The sequence below is a fragment of the Terrapene carolina genome, unplaced genomic scaffold (genome assembly GCF_002925995.2).
Source record: "Terrapene carolina triunguis isolate 2854851 unplaced genomic scaffold, T_m_triunguis-2.0 Scaffold68, whole genome shotgun sequence".
Lineage (NCBI taxonomy): Eukaryota > Metazoa > Chordata > Testudines > Emydidae > Terrapene > Terrapene triunguis.
The window spans coordinates 67372508-67391558 of NW_020664419.1; the positions used below are offsets into that span (position 1 = coordinate 67372508).

At 43.1% G+C, this 19051-nt stretch overlaps 1 protein-coding gene across 1 annotated transcript in view; it reads right to left on the reverse strand.

Annotated features, from left to right (window-relative positions):
* The window catches only part of PPFIA2 (PTPRF interacting protein alpha 2), a 624013-nt gene that overhangs the window by 120455 nt on the left and 484507 nt on the right, over positions 1 to 19051 (reverse strand). The window contains exon 10 of the mRNA XM_026648822.1: positions 7960 to 8181. Within this exon, the coding sequence (XP_026504607.1) occupies positions 7960 to 8181 (222 nt within the window). The remainder of the gene's footprint in view (positions 1 to 7959; positions 8182 to 19051) is intronic.

The following is a 19051-nucleotide window of genomic DNA, read 5'->3' on the forward strand; positions in this document are numbered from 1 at the left end:
CCAAACAACTATGATTATTGAAAAAAAAGAGGTGCGATTGAGCACGAGGAATGAGAAACATGCTGCAAACCCTAACATGCAGTTACAAGAAAACCTCAGGAGCTGTGTAGCTATTGTTCTGTAACCACAGTGATTAAGGTGGAATCATCCCCTGTACTCAGTAAAGCCAATGGCTGGGAGCAGAAACAGGATGTTTGTTGTTTCAGCTGCTCTCTGATGCATGAGTGGGCTGTGCTGTAAGATCTTTGGGACATGGACTATCATTTGCTGTATTATACAATGCCTAGCACAATGGAGCTCTGACCTAGCTAAGTCATCTAGGTGAAACTGCAATGTAAGTGAAATAACTAAAACAAACAAATAAATAATACAGTACACTCCTGTTTATCCAAAATCCTATTATCCAAACTTCTGCATTATCCGAATTCCTTCCTTGTCCCCCAGAGCACAGACTGCTGGCCAGGACTCCGCTCTGCCCCACCAGGACTGCAGCCTCCCACCAGAACCTTACACCTGCAGAGATCAGGTGTCACTGGCCCTGCAGCAGCCCTGGGAGCCCTCTGCAGCCCCACTGTCACAAGAGAGAGTGAGTGGGCAGAGCAGAGACTCCTGGCCAGGTCTGCGAGGAGGACAATGAACCACCAGCAGCAGGGGAGGCCATCCTGCCAACTGAACGGCTCCCACCCTCTTGATTATTGGAACAAAATCAGTGCCTCCCCCCCATGCTATTCAGACAGTTGGGAATACACTGTACTGTTGCAAAGATCCTTTCAGGTTTGAATAGGCTGTGATCTGTAGCAGCTGACTTCCTTAAGGAGCCCTTTGGGTGGAGAAATAATAGCCTCTGATGCTCCTCCTCAAAGATGAGGGAGTGTGGAGGGGACATGCCAAGGAAAGGAGCAGGAGAAGGGAGTCAGGACTAGAGCTGACTAGAAGATGACAATTCCATTTTGTGGCAAATTTTGAGGTTTTGAAATTTGTTTTTGATCTGCATTTGGTTGTGTATGTGGGTGGCCATTAGTGCACCAGCCTGCGATGTGGAAGTGCCAAGTTGAAGTCCTTTCTCTGCCTGAGTGGGAATGGAAAACTCTGCTGTAAATTAGGCAGAAGAGAGTTTTAATCCCAGATTGCTCTGAATCAGGGAGCCTTGAAACTGGCTCACCCACTTCATGGGCCATCACCCTAGCTCATTTCATGCAAGGTTTTGGCTTTGACAAAACATCATATTTCACCAAAATTTAATTTAGTTGTAAATGTAGTTGTTGTGCCATGAACTGTTTTTCTGATTAAAACATCTTGACCAACTCTAACAGGGATATTATGTTTGCCAGGTATATCCTGGGGAGACAAAGGGACCTGTTGTGGACAACCCAGTTAGGGTAGAAGACTCAGTTGTCAACTCTTCTCATTTTATTGAAATCTTTGTGATATTTGCTCTTTTCCTCAAGTCCCAGCTCCTGTAATTGTGTAAATACTTGAGGATCTTAAGCTTTTTTTTTTTTTTTAAATAAGTTTCTAGCCCTTATGTTTGCTGAGAAAAACATATGAAAAAATGAATCATAAAAGCAGGGAATAACAAGAAGACAAATAAAAAGAACCAAACTGTATAACATGGTTTTAAAATACCATGATTTCTAAGTCAGTCTGATCAGGGCCGGTGCTACCATTAAGGCAAAGTAGGCGGTTGCCTAGGGCGCCAAGATTTGGGGGCACCAAAAAGCGGTGCCCCCAATTTTTTTTTTACAGCGTTCCTGGGCTGGGCTGCCGGTGGCGCACTGACATGTGCGGCTCAGACTCCCTCTCCCAGCGCAGCGGCCGCTCCACTTCTCCCGCCTCCCAGGCTTGCAGCGCCAATCAGCTGTTTGGCGCCCTAAGCCTGGGAGGGGAGGAGAATTAGAGCGGGGACGGCGTGCTGGGGAGGAGGTGGAGCAGAGGTGAGCTGGGGTGGGGAGCTGCCACACGGCTCCCCGGGCCGGGGGGCTGGGGAACTGCCGCTGGGGGGGGGTGTGCCTCAGAGCAGGGGGAGGGAAGCTGCCTCAGGGCTCCCCACCCCAGCTCACCTCTGCTATGCGCCTTCCCCAAGCACGCCGTCGCTGCTCCACTTCTCCCACCTCTCAGGCTTGCGGCGCCAACCAGCTGTTTGGCACCACAAGCCTGGGAGCGGAGGAGAATTAGAGCGGGGGCGGCATGCTCGGGGAGGAGGCGGAGCAGAGGTGAGCTGGGGTGGGGGGCTGCCGCAGCGCAGCGGGGGGGGGGAGCGGCCGCGGGGGGGGGGGCGGGGGCGCAAGGTGGAAGTTTCGCCTAGGGCGCGAAACTTCCTTGCACCGCCCTGAGTCTGATGATTTTGGGGAGACTGACTCAAGAGATTTAAATGCTCAGGGTTGGCAAGACTGGAAGAGAAGCCTTTGAAGAAGAAAGAAGCTGCTGCTGAAATAATTTTCCCTGCAGGTTCACTGGGATGTTGTCCGCTCATGCCAATCCTCACACTGAGCACTTCTCTAAGGCACATCCAACAGCTGCTTCCTTTCTCTTATTACCCACTGACAACTCATGGCATTTTTGAAGTGGAGTGTAAAGGGGCCTGTGAAGAGATTGCTTCCTTGTCATCTGAAGAGAGGAGCAAACAGATAATACAGGGTGAGAAGGACTATGCTGATGCAGGAACTAGTGGGAGAGAGTAACAATGCTCCACATTTTATATTTCAAAACAGTTATTCCCTTTAAAGTAAAATATGTTGTCCACTAAAGAGATATTTGATTTTGCCTTTTCTCCATTGGCTTCACTGATTCACATAACAGGACTGATTTTCAAGCTGCAGGTGTAACTTCTATCTTTATTCTAGATATTCAAAAGTCAAAAAGAAACAGCGTCTCTCTATCATCTATGAATGCTAAAACAGTTATCTATAAATATTCACAGTAAACAACAATCAGAAAAGGAAGGAAACAATAGAAAGGTTCAATTATATCATAGGTAGAGGGCTATGTATACCCTGGACATGCTACGATTAAAAACATATATATGTTCCAGTAGTTTTCTTACATATTGACTTGAAGTATAAAAAAATCCTGTAATTTATAGTGAATGGGAAAATGTCTCTCAAACCACATGGCTCTTATCTCTCTTGGTTATGCCAATAGTGAATTCACCAGCATGAGATGAAAGATTTTCGAATAAGAAACTCCCAAATATAGTACTTTTTAGGTTTTTTTTTAATTGTGACTGCATTACCTGTATCTTATTATTATTATTATTTATACCTCAGTAGCTCCTAGGAGCCCTAATCACAGACCAAGAACCCACAGAACAAAAGGACAGCCTTGAGAGAGGAGACAACAGATGGACACAGCCAGATAGATGGGAAGTACAAGGAAACAATGAAACAACACTTGTCAGAATAATTAGCAGGGGTCACAGAACATCAGCAGCCTGATGGTTGACAAATATTGTGTAGGCATCATGGCAAAGAAAAGTGTTAAGGAGGAATTTCAAGGAGGATAATGAGATACCTTTGTGGACGTTTACGGGGAGCTCCTCCTAAGTGTGGGGCAATATGGGAGGTAAGGTGGGGTGAAAAACATTAAGAATTCTGTTTTAGCCATTGAGTTTGAGCTGAGAGCTAGATGTCCAACCGTGGAGCCCTGTGGAACCCCACAGAAAGTTGAACAGGGGACATGAGGAGGATCCTCTGGAGAACATACTTAAGGAGCAATTAGAGAGGTACAAAAAGAACCAGAAGAGGACAGAAACATGGAATTGACTGGGGGACAGCAGCAACAACAATAGTAGTGGCAGAAAAAGCAGCTCATGGCACAAATCTACTCAGCTGAAAACACTGGTCATAATTTCCACATGTGGAATATCTTGGGGGGTGGGGGGAGTCAGAGATCCAGAAAGGTGACTTGTCCAGGGAAATACGGTAAGTCAGTGGCAGAGGCAAGAACTTAACTCGGATATCCTGGCTTATGGTTCTATGCTCTAACCAGAGCCGTCCCTTGGGTATGGCGAATCAGGGCAACTGCTCCGTGCCCCAGGCCCCGTGCTTTGGGGGGCTCCGCAGGCCGCCAGTGCAATTGGCTGGCACTGGGTGAGGTCGTTCCCGGAAATGCCGGAGTGATTGGCCAGCACCGGTGGTCCCGGAAGTGACAGATTCGTCACTTCCACCCTGGGCCCCGCACTCCCCTAGGGATGGCTCTGGCTCTAACTATCTTTTGGCACCACTTTCTTCTCCTGATAGCACAGGAAAATTAGAAATCAGAACACCCAAAAGAGAGGTAAGTGGGGAAAAATGGAGAGAGGAAAGTATATGATTAACTGTACTCAACCTACTGAGATGGTTCTTGTACATTGGCATACTCTTCAACTTGCAAATTTCAGTGGTTGAATTATCATATACTTTGCTGACTGATTTGGGTGTTCTGATCAATAATCACATACTTCACATGCTGAACATAAAAAAAAACCATTTACATTTTACTGATCAAGCTGCATACTGAAGGAGATAATGTTAGAGATTGCACCAAGATACTGTATGCATTATGTATAACAAACTGGAAACTTTTCAAGTTTGCTTACATTGATTATAGAATTTATTTTCTTCATCCAGCCTGATATTTTCATGGGGCTAATGAAATAAACTCTTCCACCAGCAGCTTTTATGTGTTAAGAACAATATTTAATAATTTGATTTATCCATTGCAACTTTAAAAACACACAGCCAATAGGTAGCTGAATACATTCTGGCAAATTTTCAGCAGGAAAATATCCAAATGCATCAATCTTTGTGCACAAAGGGATTTAGGCATTGCAGCACCTCACTCTTAGACACTCTGCTGCCCGGTGGAATTCATAGCCGTGAGTTAAATGTTTAAATATTCATTGGAGCAGGGACTAGAACCCATGTCTCCAATCTCCCAGAAGAATGCCCTGACCCCTGAGCTATAGAGTCATTCTTGCTTGCTTGCTTAATGAATATTTAATTATTAATACAAAGTTGAATATCATCCACAGGAGATATTGAAAGGCACCCACCACAGAATACTCATTAGCCGAGGAGTGGGACACTCACCTGAGAGGTGGGACATCTGGGGTCAAGCCTCTACTCCAAGGCAGCAGAGCAGGGATTCAAACTTGGGTCTCTCACATCCTGGAGGAGTGCCCTAATTATTCGGTATAGTGGGAGACACACATGACCTGCTCACGTCCACCTGTCTCTGGTGTGGGTTACACATGGTGTGAGAACGCCTACCACAACTGAGATAGGTGGGGGGAACACCTATGTTGTGAATCCTACCACAATTTAAGCATGAACTGGGCACTGAGCAGTTCAGCAGCATCGGGACTTAAGTGGTTATGTGCATGCCCACCAACAGAAAGTTGGGCACCTAGTGGGTTAGGTGGCAGCTAAGCAGGGGTTTGGGGGATCTCAATTGTGCTTAAATGTTGGACTTAGGTGCCTAAAATGGCAGCCAGGTGCCTAAGTCCCTCTGTGAATCTAGCCCTGAACTCCTATATTTGTACTATCTGGGATTCATACACCCACATTCCTTTTGGCACACAAATGCAAGCTTTTGTGTGCTCAAATGGATGTGCCCGCACATTTTGCAGAAAGATTTGTAGAGAACTGATGACAATTTAGGCTTCTAAATTCCTGCTAACTTTGCGCTGTACCATCCAGTGGGAAAATGAAATGCAGAATGCAGCTCAATCAGTAAAGCAGTTTCATCAGTGAAGAATGCAGTAAAACATAGAATTACCGCTACCTTGTAGATATACTCATAGAGTATGAAATTAATCAGCAAATCATGCAGGTGGAGTGGCAATAAAACCTAAACCACCAACACATCTAGCCATCAATGTCTATATGATAATTGCATCAGTAAACAGAGTATCGGGGATCAAAATAGTCAAATCCTGTAGCTCTTAGCCATGTTTTATTCAGGCCTTACTCAGGCAAAATTCCCTCTAAGGTTAATGAGAGTTTTGGCCTGACTAAGGATTGAGTCAAAAATGAGTAAACACTTCAGGATTTGGCCCAATATGTAACTCAATCAGATGAGTACAGTGGTGACATGCAACAGATTCTGTGCTACTGTGAAACAACAGAAACATTTCAACATGTTACCTTGGAGTTTATCTCCCCCTATTTCAAAGTGAAATGGAGAGCCACAAGTATGATGAACTACCCAGAAAATTACTAACTGTACAGAATTAACATGTCTGAATCAGGAATAAAAAATAAGTCCTAAATACAGTGATAAGTTGCGGTATAGTCTCCTCTCAATGCAACATATATAACTGGAAGATTATGCAATATATAATTAATATGCAATACACATAATTATTGGAAGACTTAGGGTGAAATCTTGACCCCATTAAAGTCAACGGGGGTTTGCTATTGACTTCCGTGGGGTCAGGATTTCATTTTAAGGTTTTTATTAGACTCAGAAATCTATGTCAATGAATTTCACTGCCTGCAGATAATTGTTTTAGCTTTAAAAACTTGTCTGGTTTTTAGAAGGATTTAAATGTTGACACATTATCTTGGCACACTGAGATTACTTTACTTTCTAAACTGTCTCACTGAAATAAGTGGGATAAGGTACTATGTAACCTAAGTAAAGGTGGCAGAATCTGGTCCTAAGACAAAGGTTAAACCAAACATCTAGAATATCCTTTCCTTGATTGCTAAAAGAAAATAAAGTTATATTTTTTCTTAAATAAATAATGAATGTAGTTAAAACATCTTTTATTTTATAGTTCTACTTTCCACATAGGTGGAGGAGAGAAAAAAACCCTTATCCTAAGTGTAACAAACCAGTCTACTCTATCAGTGCATACTTCAGTTACTGCATTGGAAAGCGTTTCTTCTGCTGTCCAGTTAGATCATACAAGCAGGTACCTTTATATCTGTTTGGAAAAAAATTATATTAGCAAAGTTGGCTTTTGATAGTTTAGTCCAATTTCATTCTATTTCTGTAAATTAACTTTTGGGTTTTAGAGTAAAAAGGACAGGCTTTCGGTTGAAGCATGGGTGTTTGAACATTGGCACATTGTTACAGCTAGAAAGGAAGCTGGCAGATGGGACTCAAGATGTCCAGAAGACAGTGAATGTTTCACTGGAGAGGGGAGAGAGAAGTTGAGAAAGGGAATGTCAGAAAGCACAGATGAGGAAAGAAAGCAGTTGGGGGTGAGGACATAGGGAGATATCAGAGTGGCATAATAAGACAATATAATTTCTTAAACTGTATAAAACATGTTTTAATTTGAGATTTTAAAAGAGATGGAGAAACATAGCACAGCTGTGTCATGGAGCTGGAGCTGCAAAGGAGCAGTCTCTTGCATGAAGAGTGGCAAGAACATGTGAAGAAACAGAGGAGGGAGAAGAAGTAGGGAAAGAGAGAGAAAGGGACTATGAGATAGGGAGGAAATTTCATGAAGGATTTTGAAAGCAGAGAAGGCAATTTTGACAGATTCTGAATCGAAATGCCAGATAGTGGACGTGCTTGAGGATGGGAGGTAAAGTGGTTTCTCCTCTTTGCATGTTTGAGAAGATACGCAACAGATTCAGTGCAAATCTGAGCCTGGAGACATGATATCTGGAAGGCTATAAAAGAGGGAGTCACAAATATATGAGGAGAGGAGATAAGGAGCATGGAAGAATATTTCAGTGGAGTGGATGTCTCACATGTGTGGGAATTTGCAGAGGAGGAAACAGATTTATTGAGAGGAGACATACACACACTTTTGTTTTTGTGAATGATATTTTGTAAAAAGATTTCTAATAATTTTGGGTGCTTTTCTTTTTGTAAAGATTAAACTTTGTGTAACATACTTCCAAGATTTCTGTCAGTGCTAACCTTGATTGTCATGTTCAGTGACCCAGCTTGGCTCATGTCAAATACCCCATGCACAACTTGTTGAAAAGTTTGAGGTCAAAGTGTGGTGAACCATCTTACCTCTCTAATGTCCCTTTGATATTTACTGCTCATTTCTTCTGTTTTAATTAGATCCTTCCTGGCGGTCTCTGCTTCCTGCTCTACTTCCCCCACTCGGGAAGATAGTGCAGCCAAACGTTCCTTCATTTGTGCCATTTCATAATTTTGCTTTTCGAGCAGTTCCTGTAGTTCCACCACTTGACTGGCTTCATCATTTGAGTCTATAGAGCCATTTGATAGGCGCTGCAGGGAGAGAAGCAACAATATTCATCCATTACTTATCATATAATGTAGAAACTGCCTGAACCTTTTTAAAACAAATCTGTCAGCAATTAAAAGACAAAATATTACAGGCGTTTTAAGTGTAAATAACATGAGATTCAGGGATACTAATAAACAAAGGAAATAGAAGATATGTGCACTGTTAAACTGTGCATTAGTTGTGTTTTAGAGCAACTGGGTGTGTGAATTGTGATTATTTATGTACTGGGTCTTTTTTTTATAGGAAGTCGGCGCTAGTCAATAGAATTCAACCTTCAGAGCAAGGAAATCTCCATCAGGAGAGGTGGAATTTGTCTGGACAACTGTCATTTTGAAAGTATGCACAGAACAAACAACAAGGCTCCACACTGTATTTAAAATTAGTCAATGAAGTTTGGGATGGCTCCCAAGAATCACCTCACTAACCCTCCCCCAATCCCAAACAGAATGGTATGCGTATGGTGGACGGATATCAGTTATGTTTGGGTGGAGTTGAGAAATAACATTCTGCAGGCTGATTCTGCTAGTTTTTGTCCTCTCTTGAAGTCTCACTCTCCCAATGTCTCTTCCTCATTAGTGTTCATCTTCCTTGAAGTCTCTATTCAGCATCTCTCTTCACCCCTCTACCCAGCTAGGCTAGGCTACTTCATATTTCTGCCACTCAGCTTCAATGAGAAGGGAAACAATGCACTAGCTGCTGAGTATCTGCACACAGAGAAGTGGGGGAGACAAACAGCTGATGGTTTGCTGCAAGTTACTGGAGTTCAATAGAGCAGTGCTATAAAAGCCACTTTACATTGTCCCATGCTGTCAAGAGTGCAGCACAGGGATATTGGTCCTCAAGGATGTAGTCCATTGCCCACTGGAGAGCCAAGTGTATACTACTGCATACATGGTGTATGTCTGACTGTGCCCTGGATAGAATCCATACTTCCTCCCATTGCTGCTTCTGCGTTACCATCATCACTACATATTTATACAGTTGTGTCTATTTACAAATTCAAAGAAAATCACTTTGTTTATTGACTTTAATTATATTCTTATTCAACTCAGCTATCAAATGAACCCAGACCATATAGTTACACTAAGACCATCTGCATTTCTGTGGATCACTGAATAAAATTTTACACTAAAGATTCATTAGATTAAAACAGCTCAGTTCCAAAATTACTTTCCTAGTGATTTGTATTATGCTTAAAGTGTATGTTAATTACTGAAATACAGTTGATCTACTTTGGGATACTACTGACTAATGACAATCGTAGAAGTTGAAAATCTTATTTCCATTTTATTTTGTTGGTCAGAATGATTTCAATTACAGCATTTGCATATAATTACCATTCATATGCTGCAACTGTATATGAAAATAAAAATACTACCTGGCCACAATATTAAATACATTACCACCATCCTTTGTTCCAGTGTATGAACTTTATGTAACTTCTCCACTCATGGTTATTGTAATGTTACTTTTAGGGTTTTCATGCAGTAATTTTTGCATTTATGACAGATGGAGTAAGTCATAGACAGATGGACAAACTTTATCATGTGTTTACCTTGCCATATTATTCCCTAAATGGTAGCATATGAATTGAAGCTAAAAATATAACTAAGCAACCATCAAATATGAAACATGAACACCATTCCGGTCACTTACTTTACGTGACCAAAACTATGATAACTTCATCATCAGTAAGCCTTAATTACTAACAAGAGTACATTCATCAGCATTTTCTGTGAAAAATAATTGTGAAAGTTAAAAAAATAATTGCACCATTTTTCTTTGAGAGATTACAATAATTTAAAAAATAGAAATAAACAAATCAATGATCTAAAAATGTTGAAGTAGATGACTAAGGAATAGATTTTTAAAGGTAGAAAAGTACTTAACTCTCATTGATAACTCCCATATATTTCATGGTTAAGTTGAGTCATTATAGAAAAAGGTTATGTGTCTTGATCAAAACTGGCTTGCAAGTTACTTTTTCCTGTTGTTCAGCTCTGGTAAGTACTTGCTGAATGCAGTTAGTCGAAAATCAGCATATTCATGTTCTCTTGATCCCAGATGACTGGAAAAAGGCTAATGTGGTGCCCATCTTTAAAAAAGGGAAGAAGGAGGATCCGGGGAACTACAGGCCAGTCAGCCTCACCTCAGTCCCTGGAAAAATCATGGAGCAGATCCTCAAGGAATCAATTCTGAAGCACTTAGAGGAGAGGAAAGTGATCAGGAACAGTCAGCATGGATTCACCAAGGGCAAGTCATGCCTGACTAGCCTAATTGCCTTCTATGATGAGATAACTAGCTCTGTGGATGAGGGGAAAGCAATGGATGTGTTATTCCTTGACTTTAGCAAAGCTTTTGATACAGTCTCCCACAGTATTCTTGCCAGCAAGTTAAAGAAGTATGGGCTGGATGAATGGACTATAAGGTGGATAGAAAGCTGGCTAGATCGTCGGGCTCAACGGGTAGTGATCAATGGCTCCATGTCTAGTTGGCAGCCAGTATCAAGTAGAGTGCCCCAAGGGTCAGTCCTGGGGCTGGTTTTGTTCAATATCTTCATTAATGATCTGGAGGATGGCGTGGACTGCACCCTCAGCAAGTTTGCAAATGACACTAAACTGGGAGGAGTGGTAGATACACTGGAGGGTAGGGATAGCATACAGAGGGACCTAGACAAATTAGAGGATTGGGCCAAAAGAAATCTGATGAGGTTCAACAAGGACAGGTGCAGAGTCCTGCACTTAGGATGGAAGAATCCCATGCACCACTACAGACTAGGGACCGAATGGCTAGGCAGCAGTTCTGCAGAAAAGGACCTAGAGTTACAGTGGATGAGAAGCTGGATATGAGTCGACAGTGTGCCCTTGTTGCCAAAAAGGCTAATGGCATTTTGGGCTGTATAAGTAGGGGCATTGCCAGCAGATCGAGGGATGTGATCATTCCCCTGTATTCGACATTGGTGAGGCCTCATCTGGAGTACTGTGTCCAGTTTTGGGCCCTACACTACAAGAAGGATGTGGAAAAATTGGAAAGAGTCCAGCGGAGGGCAACAAAAATGATTAGAGGGCTGGAGCACATGAGTTATGAGGAGAGGCTGAGGGAACTGGGATTGTTTAGTCTGCAGAAGAGAAGAATGAGGGGGGATTTGATAGCTGCTTTCAACTACCTGAAAAGGGGTTCTAAAGAGGATGGATCTAGACTGTTCTCAGTTGTAGCAGACAGAACAAGGAATAATGGTCTCAAGTTACAGTGGGGGAGGTTTAGGTTGGACATCAGGAAAAACTTTTTCACTAGGAGGGTGGTGAAGCACTGGAATAGGTTACCTAGGGAGGTGGTGGAATCTCCTTCCTTAGAGGTTTTTAAGGTCAGGCTTGACAAAGCCCTGGCTGGGATGATTTAGTTGGGGATTGGTCCTGCTTTGAGCAGGGGGTTGGACTAGATGACCTCCTGAGGTCCCTTCTAACCCTGATATTCTATGATTCTATGATTCAATAATTTGACATTCAAAGAAACACATCTAGTGCAATTAATCATTGTTTTCTTTTAGAAACCACATGCAACACTGAAATAACATTAATGGGTACTTACTTTCCCCTATCATCATGCTACATGTTCTCCATCCCTCTGGTTCTCTCTCTACTGTCATCCAGACAACAACAACACACACATGGGGAGGAGGGACTCTCTCCTTTCTCCACAAGGGTTCCCTAGCTAGAGCGGAGAGGCATTGAGCCGGGTCTCCAAGCTAAACTGATTCGAGCTCAGTTTACTCTTGTTGGCCTTGTCTCAGACCAGGCAAAGTGAACTTGTGTTCCATTTAATCTCTTGGCACACACTATCCTGGGGAAAGAGGGATAGACAGAGGGAAAGAGCTGCAACAGAGTGAGGGTTGGTTTACTTTTGTCACTCGTTTTTTTATAATTTGATTTCCTTTCAATCCTGCCATTCTAGGCAACAGCATGGTCTGACTATAGGCTAGGATTAGCCCCCAGAATCCTTTAATTATGTAATACTATTCAACCCAGTGAGGGAGGGAGGAAAGAGAGCATGTTGATTATCCAATCCCAATCATCTGATTATCTAATATTGTTCTATTCAATGTGGCCCCATTAAATACAGACTATCCTTAATTTCAATAATTTGTGTTAGCTAACAACCGCACTAAGAAAATCAACATTTCCATAAGAAATATTATATTTTAAAAATTGTGTTGGATTAGAAGCCACAGCTGAGTCACAAATAATTATGAAGCCCCCACTTTAAAAGTTGTCCCATAATGTTACTGTAGCTTCTCAAAAATTACTTTGTGTTTGTGACATTTTGCTAGAGCCTAAATATTATTAAAATCTTTTTCTCAAAATATATATAAATATGTTTTATTGGCTAAAAACTCAATACCTTTCTTAATACCAATATGAATAAATCACGTCTAGTTTGAGTCATGTGACATGTACCTAGATCCGTTTTATGGCAGTTTCAATAAGGTATTTTTCATTAACTTGACAGTACAACTGGAATGTGTTAAAGGAACATTTTGATTGCTATGTACCGGTACATTTCAAGCCATCTGTCATTTACAAGAGACTTAGAATACACTGTAGTTTCACTCTGTCCCTCACCCAGTGGAGAGCAACATTTGGTTGTCAAGTCAGCCAAGGGGAGAGAAGAGAGCCAATGACCCGGATGGCCAGATATTTTAGGACCTTTGTAGGATTTGATCCAACGCTCATTGAAGTCAATGGAAGACTTCTGTCTTGGATCCCAGAACAGGTGAGTCAGACTTCTAAATCTTTTCACTCACTATTGGCTCAGATATGAAGATCCATAGGTCATTGTGGAGTTGGGAGGAAACAGAATAGCAGAAGTGATGTTAGTAGAGATTAACAAAGGGAAGACTGAAAGCCAAGCACAGAAACTAGGTGAAATCTGAGGTGTCAGAGCAAAAGGAAGCTGAGGCCAAGTCAAGAAAGGATAGGAGCTATGAGCTCAGAGGACATGATGAACATCAGACAGACAGACAGGTAGATAGGAGGTGCAAGGTAGGGAAAAATGGAAAGAGAGCCAAAAGAGATCTCCAAAGACCCTGTTTTCATCCTAAGCAGAGGCGGAGGTTATACCACAGAGAGATGTCCAGGAAAGTTAATTTAAATAATATTTTAAAACAGCATTTCTCAACTCCCTCAACATCTCCCCCTCCCTCCCAGCACCTCCCTCCCACCAGCTGTTCCCCACCATGAAGGAGGCGCTGGGAGAGAGGGGGAGGAGTGGGGACCCTGGGTCTGCGCTGCTCCCGGAAGTGGCCAGCATGTCCCTGTGGTTGGGGGTGGGGGCAGGGGGTCTCCGTGTGCCGCCGCAGACCCAAGCACTGACTCCGCAGCTCCCATTGGCCTGGAACTGCAGCCAATGGGAGCTGCGGAGGCGGTGCCTGCGAGCAGCAGCGCGTGGAGACTCTCTGACCCCTGCCTAGGAGCCACTGCCAGAGGGATGTGCCAGTCACTTTTGGGAGCTGCCCAAGGTAAGCTCCACCCCCGCTACCCCCCCGCACCCCAGCCCAAAACCTGCACCCAAAATCCCTCACAGAGCCCACACCCCCTCCTGCACCCAACTCCCTCTCACACCCCCACCCCATCCCCCTGCCCCAGCCCTCAGCCCCCTCCAGCACCCAAACTCCCTCCCACACCCAAACTCCCAGCCCTGAGCCCACACCCCACACTCCCTCCTGCACCCAAACTCCCTCCCAGAGCCCATACCCCTCCTGCACCCCAATCCCCTGCCTCAGCCAGGTGAAAATGAGTGAGGGTGGGGGAAAGCGAGCAATGGAGGGAGGAGGGATGAAGTGAGTGGGGAAGTGGCATCAGAGTAGGGGTGGAACAGGGGTGTGGCCTGAGGAAACGGCGGGGCAAGGGTTGAGAGGTGGGGCTTAGGAGTCCCCAAAATTTTTTAAATCAAACTGGGGTCCTTGGGTTGCTAAAGTTTGAGAACCTCTGTTTTAAAATGTATTTTAGGTTCTGAAAACCTTTTGTATTTCAAATGATATGTATTGTCTACATCACGGGCTCTCAAACTGGGGGTCAGGACCCCTTAGGGGGTCGCAAGGTTATTACATGGGAGGTTGCGAGCTATCAGCCTCCACCCCAAACCCCACTTTGCCTCCAGCATTTATAATGGTGTTAAATATATTAAAAAGTGTTTTTAATTTATAAGGAGGGGTCACACTTCCTATGTGAAAGGGGGAGAACCATTGCTCTACAGATTACAGAGAAATGATCCAATTACTAGAATTCTTTTGAAAATGCTGCAGCATCAGAAAACGGGTGGAAAATCTCCTTACCCCCAAGCATTTTAATAGAAGGTTTTAGTCTCTACTTAGATCAGCTCCATCACTTTGTAAATCACAGTGAGGATGGGGTTAAAGGTCAAAGAAGGACTATATCTTACTGTATCACATGATGTCTTTAGTATTACCCTTGTGATCTCTCCCATTTGTAAACTCACCATTACAACTGGGAGACTTTGCCAGGGAAGAGAGGGTGCAGGCATCACAAGAAAAAAATAAAATATTTTTAAATGTCACTTAAATGTGTGAAAACTACTTCTCTATGCTGTTTCATCTACTTCAGTTACACCTCTAGGCACAGCATATTAGCTGTAAAAGTTTTCTTATTCTGGAAGAGGAGACTGAAGGCACTGTGGAAGCAGCACTGAGTAGAGCAAAAATTCACAGATAAGGAGCAGGAAGAATGGGGTGAACTAGTAAAGAGCAAATATGACAGCAAGCATATCCCTTTCTCCCACTTGCATGCAGAGGTGCAGAAATCAAACATGAAGAGCTCAAAGGATTACCACAGTTTGAAGTTATAATGGATTTAGACAACGAACCTACATTAGAAGATTTGCAGAAAGCCATTAAATCGATTCCCAGGAACAAGGCATATGGCAAAGACTGCTTGCCTGCTGAAATCTACAAATGTGCCAATGACGAACTATTCCAAAAGCTCCATGAAGTCATAATACTTTGTTGGAAAGAAGAAATGGTACCACAAGATTTCAAAGATGCTCAGTTTGTACAATTATACAAACATAAAGGGGATAGAAGCAACTCTGACAACTACAGAGGTATTTCCCTGTTGAACATTGTCGGAAAAGTTGTCATTGCATTATGCTCTGTAGGCTGCAACCTCTAGGTGAAAGAATCTATCCTGAAAGTCAATGTGGTTTTCGCTCAGGATGTTCCACCATTGATATAATATTTTCAATCAAGCAACTGCAAGAGAAGTGTAGAGAAAAATGAATACCACTGTACATAGCCTTCATTGATCTGATGAAGGCTTTCAATACGGTAAACAGACTGCCTTTTTGCTGTTCTGAAGACTCTGGGTTGTCCTCTCAAATCACTGAACATTATTTGCTCTTTACATCAAGGAATGAAGGCAACTATAGTATATGAAAACAAAGAATAAAATGTCTTTGATATCAACAATGGGGTGAAACAGGGGTGTATCATAGCCCCCTATGCTCTTAAACATCAACTTTTCTTTCCTGGTTCTTCATGCATTTAAAGATAGCGTTTATCTTTGAACCAGACTAGATGGTTTACATCACAAGGTTTAGAGTGAAAACCAAGGTGAAAGAGCTGGGTTTTGAGAAATTTACTGTTTGTGGCTGACACGGCCTTGGTTGCCCATAGTGAATCTTCTTTGCAAAATCTCTTGAGCAGTTTTTCTGCATCATTCAAGAGGTTTTGGTGGACAATTACTTTCAAGAAGACTGTGATCATGTACCAAAGGGTGGAAAAACCAATGCCTGACATTACTCCGGAGGGTAAATCTCTTAATGTCGTTGACAGCTTTTGCTACTTGGGTTCTATGATCAGCAGGAATCTTGACCTTGAGATTGAACTAAAAGAATCAGAAAAGTAGCTAAGAATTTCAGCCCATTACAGAAATGTGCATGGAATAACAGCAAACTATTGACTAAGGTAAAATGCGAATCTGCGAGACTTGTGTGCTGTCATCTCTGCTTTAGGGTTCAGAAATGTGGACTACATATGCTAGGCACTTCAGCAGAGTGAACAGCTTCCATATGAGATGCCTGCACAAGGTCCTGAAAATAAAGTGGGAAGACAAAATACCAAACACAGAGATGTTGGAGTGCACAGGACTGACATATTTAGAAGTCACTATTAAGAAGAGGATATTGTGATAGATTGGTCATGTCAGAAGAATGGAAGGAGACGGTATCCCCAAAAATATTTTGTACAGTGAGATCCGTGACAGCTCTAGAAAGCGAGGTCACCCTTTATGGCAGTACCACAATATGTGTAAAAATGATATGAAGTTGTTCAACATCAACGTAGAAAGCTGCAAGGAGTGCACAGAATCCTATCTAATCTGGAGGAAACATCGGGCACTGGGTGCAATTCAACATGAAGCAGCTTTGATCCAGAGGATGGAAACAAAGTGAGAAAGAAGAAAGCAGCCCTGTAATCTTTGTTTCCAACTCAGATAATATATGGATCTATGGAATTTTGTAACAATCTCTCAAATTGGGCTTGGCAGCCACAAATGGATTCATCAGGCACGTGACTAGATTTCTTATGCATACACTATGATCCAGCAGATTGATAGTTGCCTATCATGCAGAGGTATCCCTGATCTTCATGGTGTAAAGAGTAACCTCTCCACTGAGTACTGCGGGGGGTGGGAGGATGGACTGGTGGGACAAGAGTGAGGAGAGGGAAGACCAGGATTCTGTTCCTGGCTCTGCCACAGATTTCTTGTATGACCTTGGGCAAGCTGCTTGTGCTTCCATTCCTCCAGATATAAAATGAGGACAATAATACATCTCTTCTTCACAGGGGTGTTGTGAGGCTCAATGCATTAATAGTTCATCAAAATCTTTTGGGTCCTTGGACAAAAGGTGATTTAAACAATTAAGTTAATGATATTCACTTCATATTACATAGTATTATAGGACGAAGGCATAAAGAGAAGCAGCAAAAGCGAATTTAACATCACTATGTTAAAAAAAAAAAGGCAAAAGCAAAGTCATGGCAGTGACTGAGAATCTGAAATCACAGTCCATATAAAGTGGTGCAGAGATAGTGTCTCCTCACTAAAAAGCTTTTATAGCTGTCCAAATATAGCAATAGTAGCCAGGAGGAGAAACAGAACAGAGATGAAAGAATCATCAAGCAAATCTGATGGCAGAGATAGTATTAGTTACAATAGAGGAGGCATACCACAGAGAAAATCAAAGTTCAAAAATACCCTGTGGGAGCAAGTGCCATGGAGGGCAACAGGGATTAAACAAGAAAAAAGGTCCAGAAAAAACATCTTCAAATTGCTAGTGGTGTATGGGAGGAGGAGGAGGGGAATGTAATGCCCATATTCCCTAATGTGGAATAGCATGAAGAGAAAACCAACATCATTAGTGTGGGATTTTTTCCCCCTCTCTAGATCAAAAGCACAGCAGCAATGCAATCTGCTGTTTGTATAGGCAACGTGTCAGCAGTGGGAAGGAAGGTAAACACATGGGAACACAAAAAAATTCCCTCAGACCCTCCCTTCCCCCCATACAACAACATGAGAAAAGTATCTGCCTACTGGACTATTAGAAGGGAGAAATGAAGATAAAAGCAAGACCAGGAGTAGGTACAGGACAAGACCCACACTGAAAAACTTAATCTCTTTCAATCTGTTCCACATCCACACTTCAGTCTAATTCAATAGTACTGTTGAAGGGAAAGCTGTGTGACAGAGATGGCACAATGTACTATTTAAAACAGTGGGGGCTGCGATCGGCCGAACCTGCCACGTCAGCAGGTAAATAAAACTGGCCCGGCCCGCCAGGGTGCTTACCCTGGCGAGCCGCGTGCCAACGTTGCCGACCCCTGATTTAAAACAACAGTAAGGACAGCAGACTACAGTAGTTACCAAATTAAATATAAAATTGTCCAAGTTAGTGATGTTGAACGTATTGCTTTTTAATTTTATAAAAGACAAGATATAAGGAAAGCACAGAAATAGTCACCGTGACAAATGCTGAGGTGTTTAATGCCTATTTTGCTTCAGTCTTCACTAAAAAAGTTAATGGTGACCAGATACTCAACACAATTAATACTAACAACAAGGGGGAAGGAACACAAGACAAAATAGGGAAAGAACGGGCTAAAAAATGTTTAGATAAATTAGATGTATTCAAGTCGGCAGGGCCTGATGAAATTCACCCTAGGGTACATAAAGAACTAGCTGAAGCAATCTCAGAACCATTAGCTATTATGTTTGAGAACTCCTGAAGAACGGGTTAGGTCCCAAAGGACTGGAAAAGGGCAAACAAAGTACCTATCTTTAAAAGGGGGAACAAATAGGGCCTTGGGAATTATATATCAGTCAGCCTAACTTTGATATCTGGAAAGATACTGGAACAAACTATTAAACAATGAGTTTGTAAGCACATAGAGCAGGGGTCTCAAACTCAAATGACCACGAGGGCCACATGAGGACTAGTGCATTGAACCGAGGGCCGCATCACTGACACCCCCCCTCGCTGCCTCTGGCCCTGCCCCCACTCCACCCCTTCCATTAGGCCCTGCCCCTACCCAACCTCTTCCCACCCCTTCCCTGCCCCATTCCAACCCCTTCCCCGAAGTCCCCCCACAACGGTGCCCCCAGGGGGTGCAGAAAGGGTGCAGGGTGCGGCAGGAGCTCAGGGCAGGGAGTTGAGGTGCAGGAGGTGTGCAGGGTGCGGCAGGAGGCTCAGGGCAGGGAGTTGGTGGGTGGGGTGCAAGAGGGTCGGGGGTGTGGCAGGGGGTCAGGGTGCAGCAGGTGGCTCAGGGCAGGGAGTGCAGGA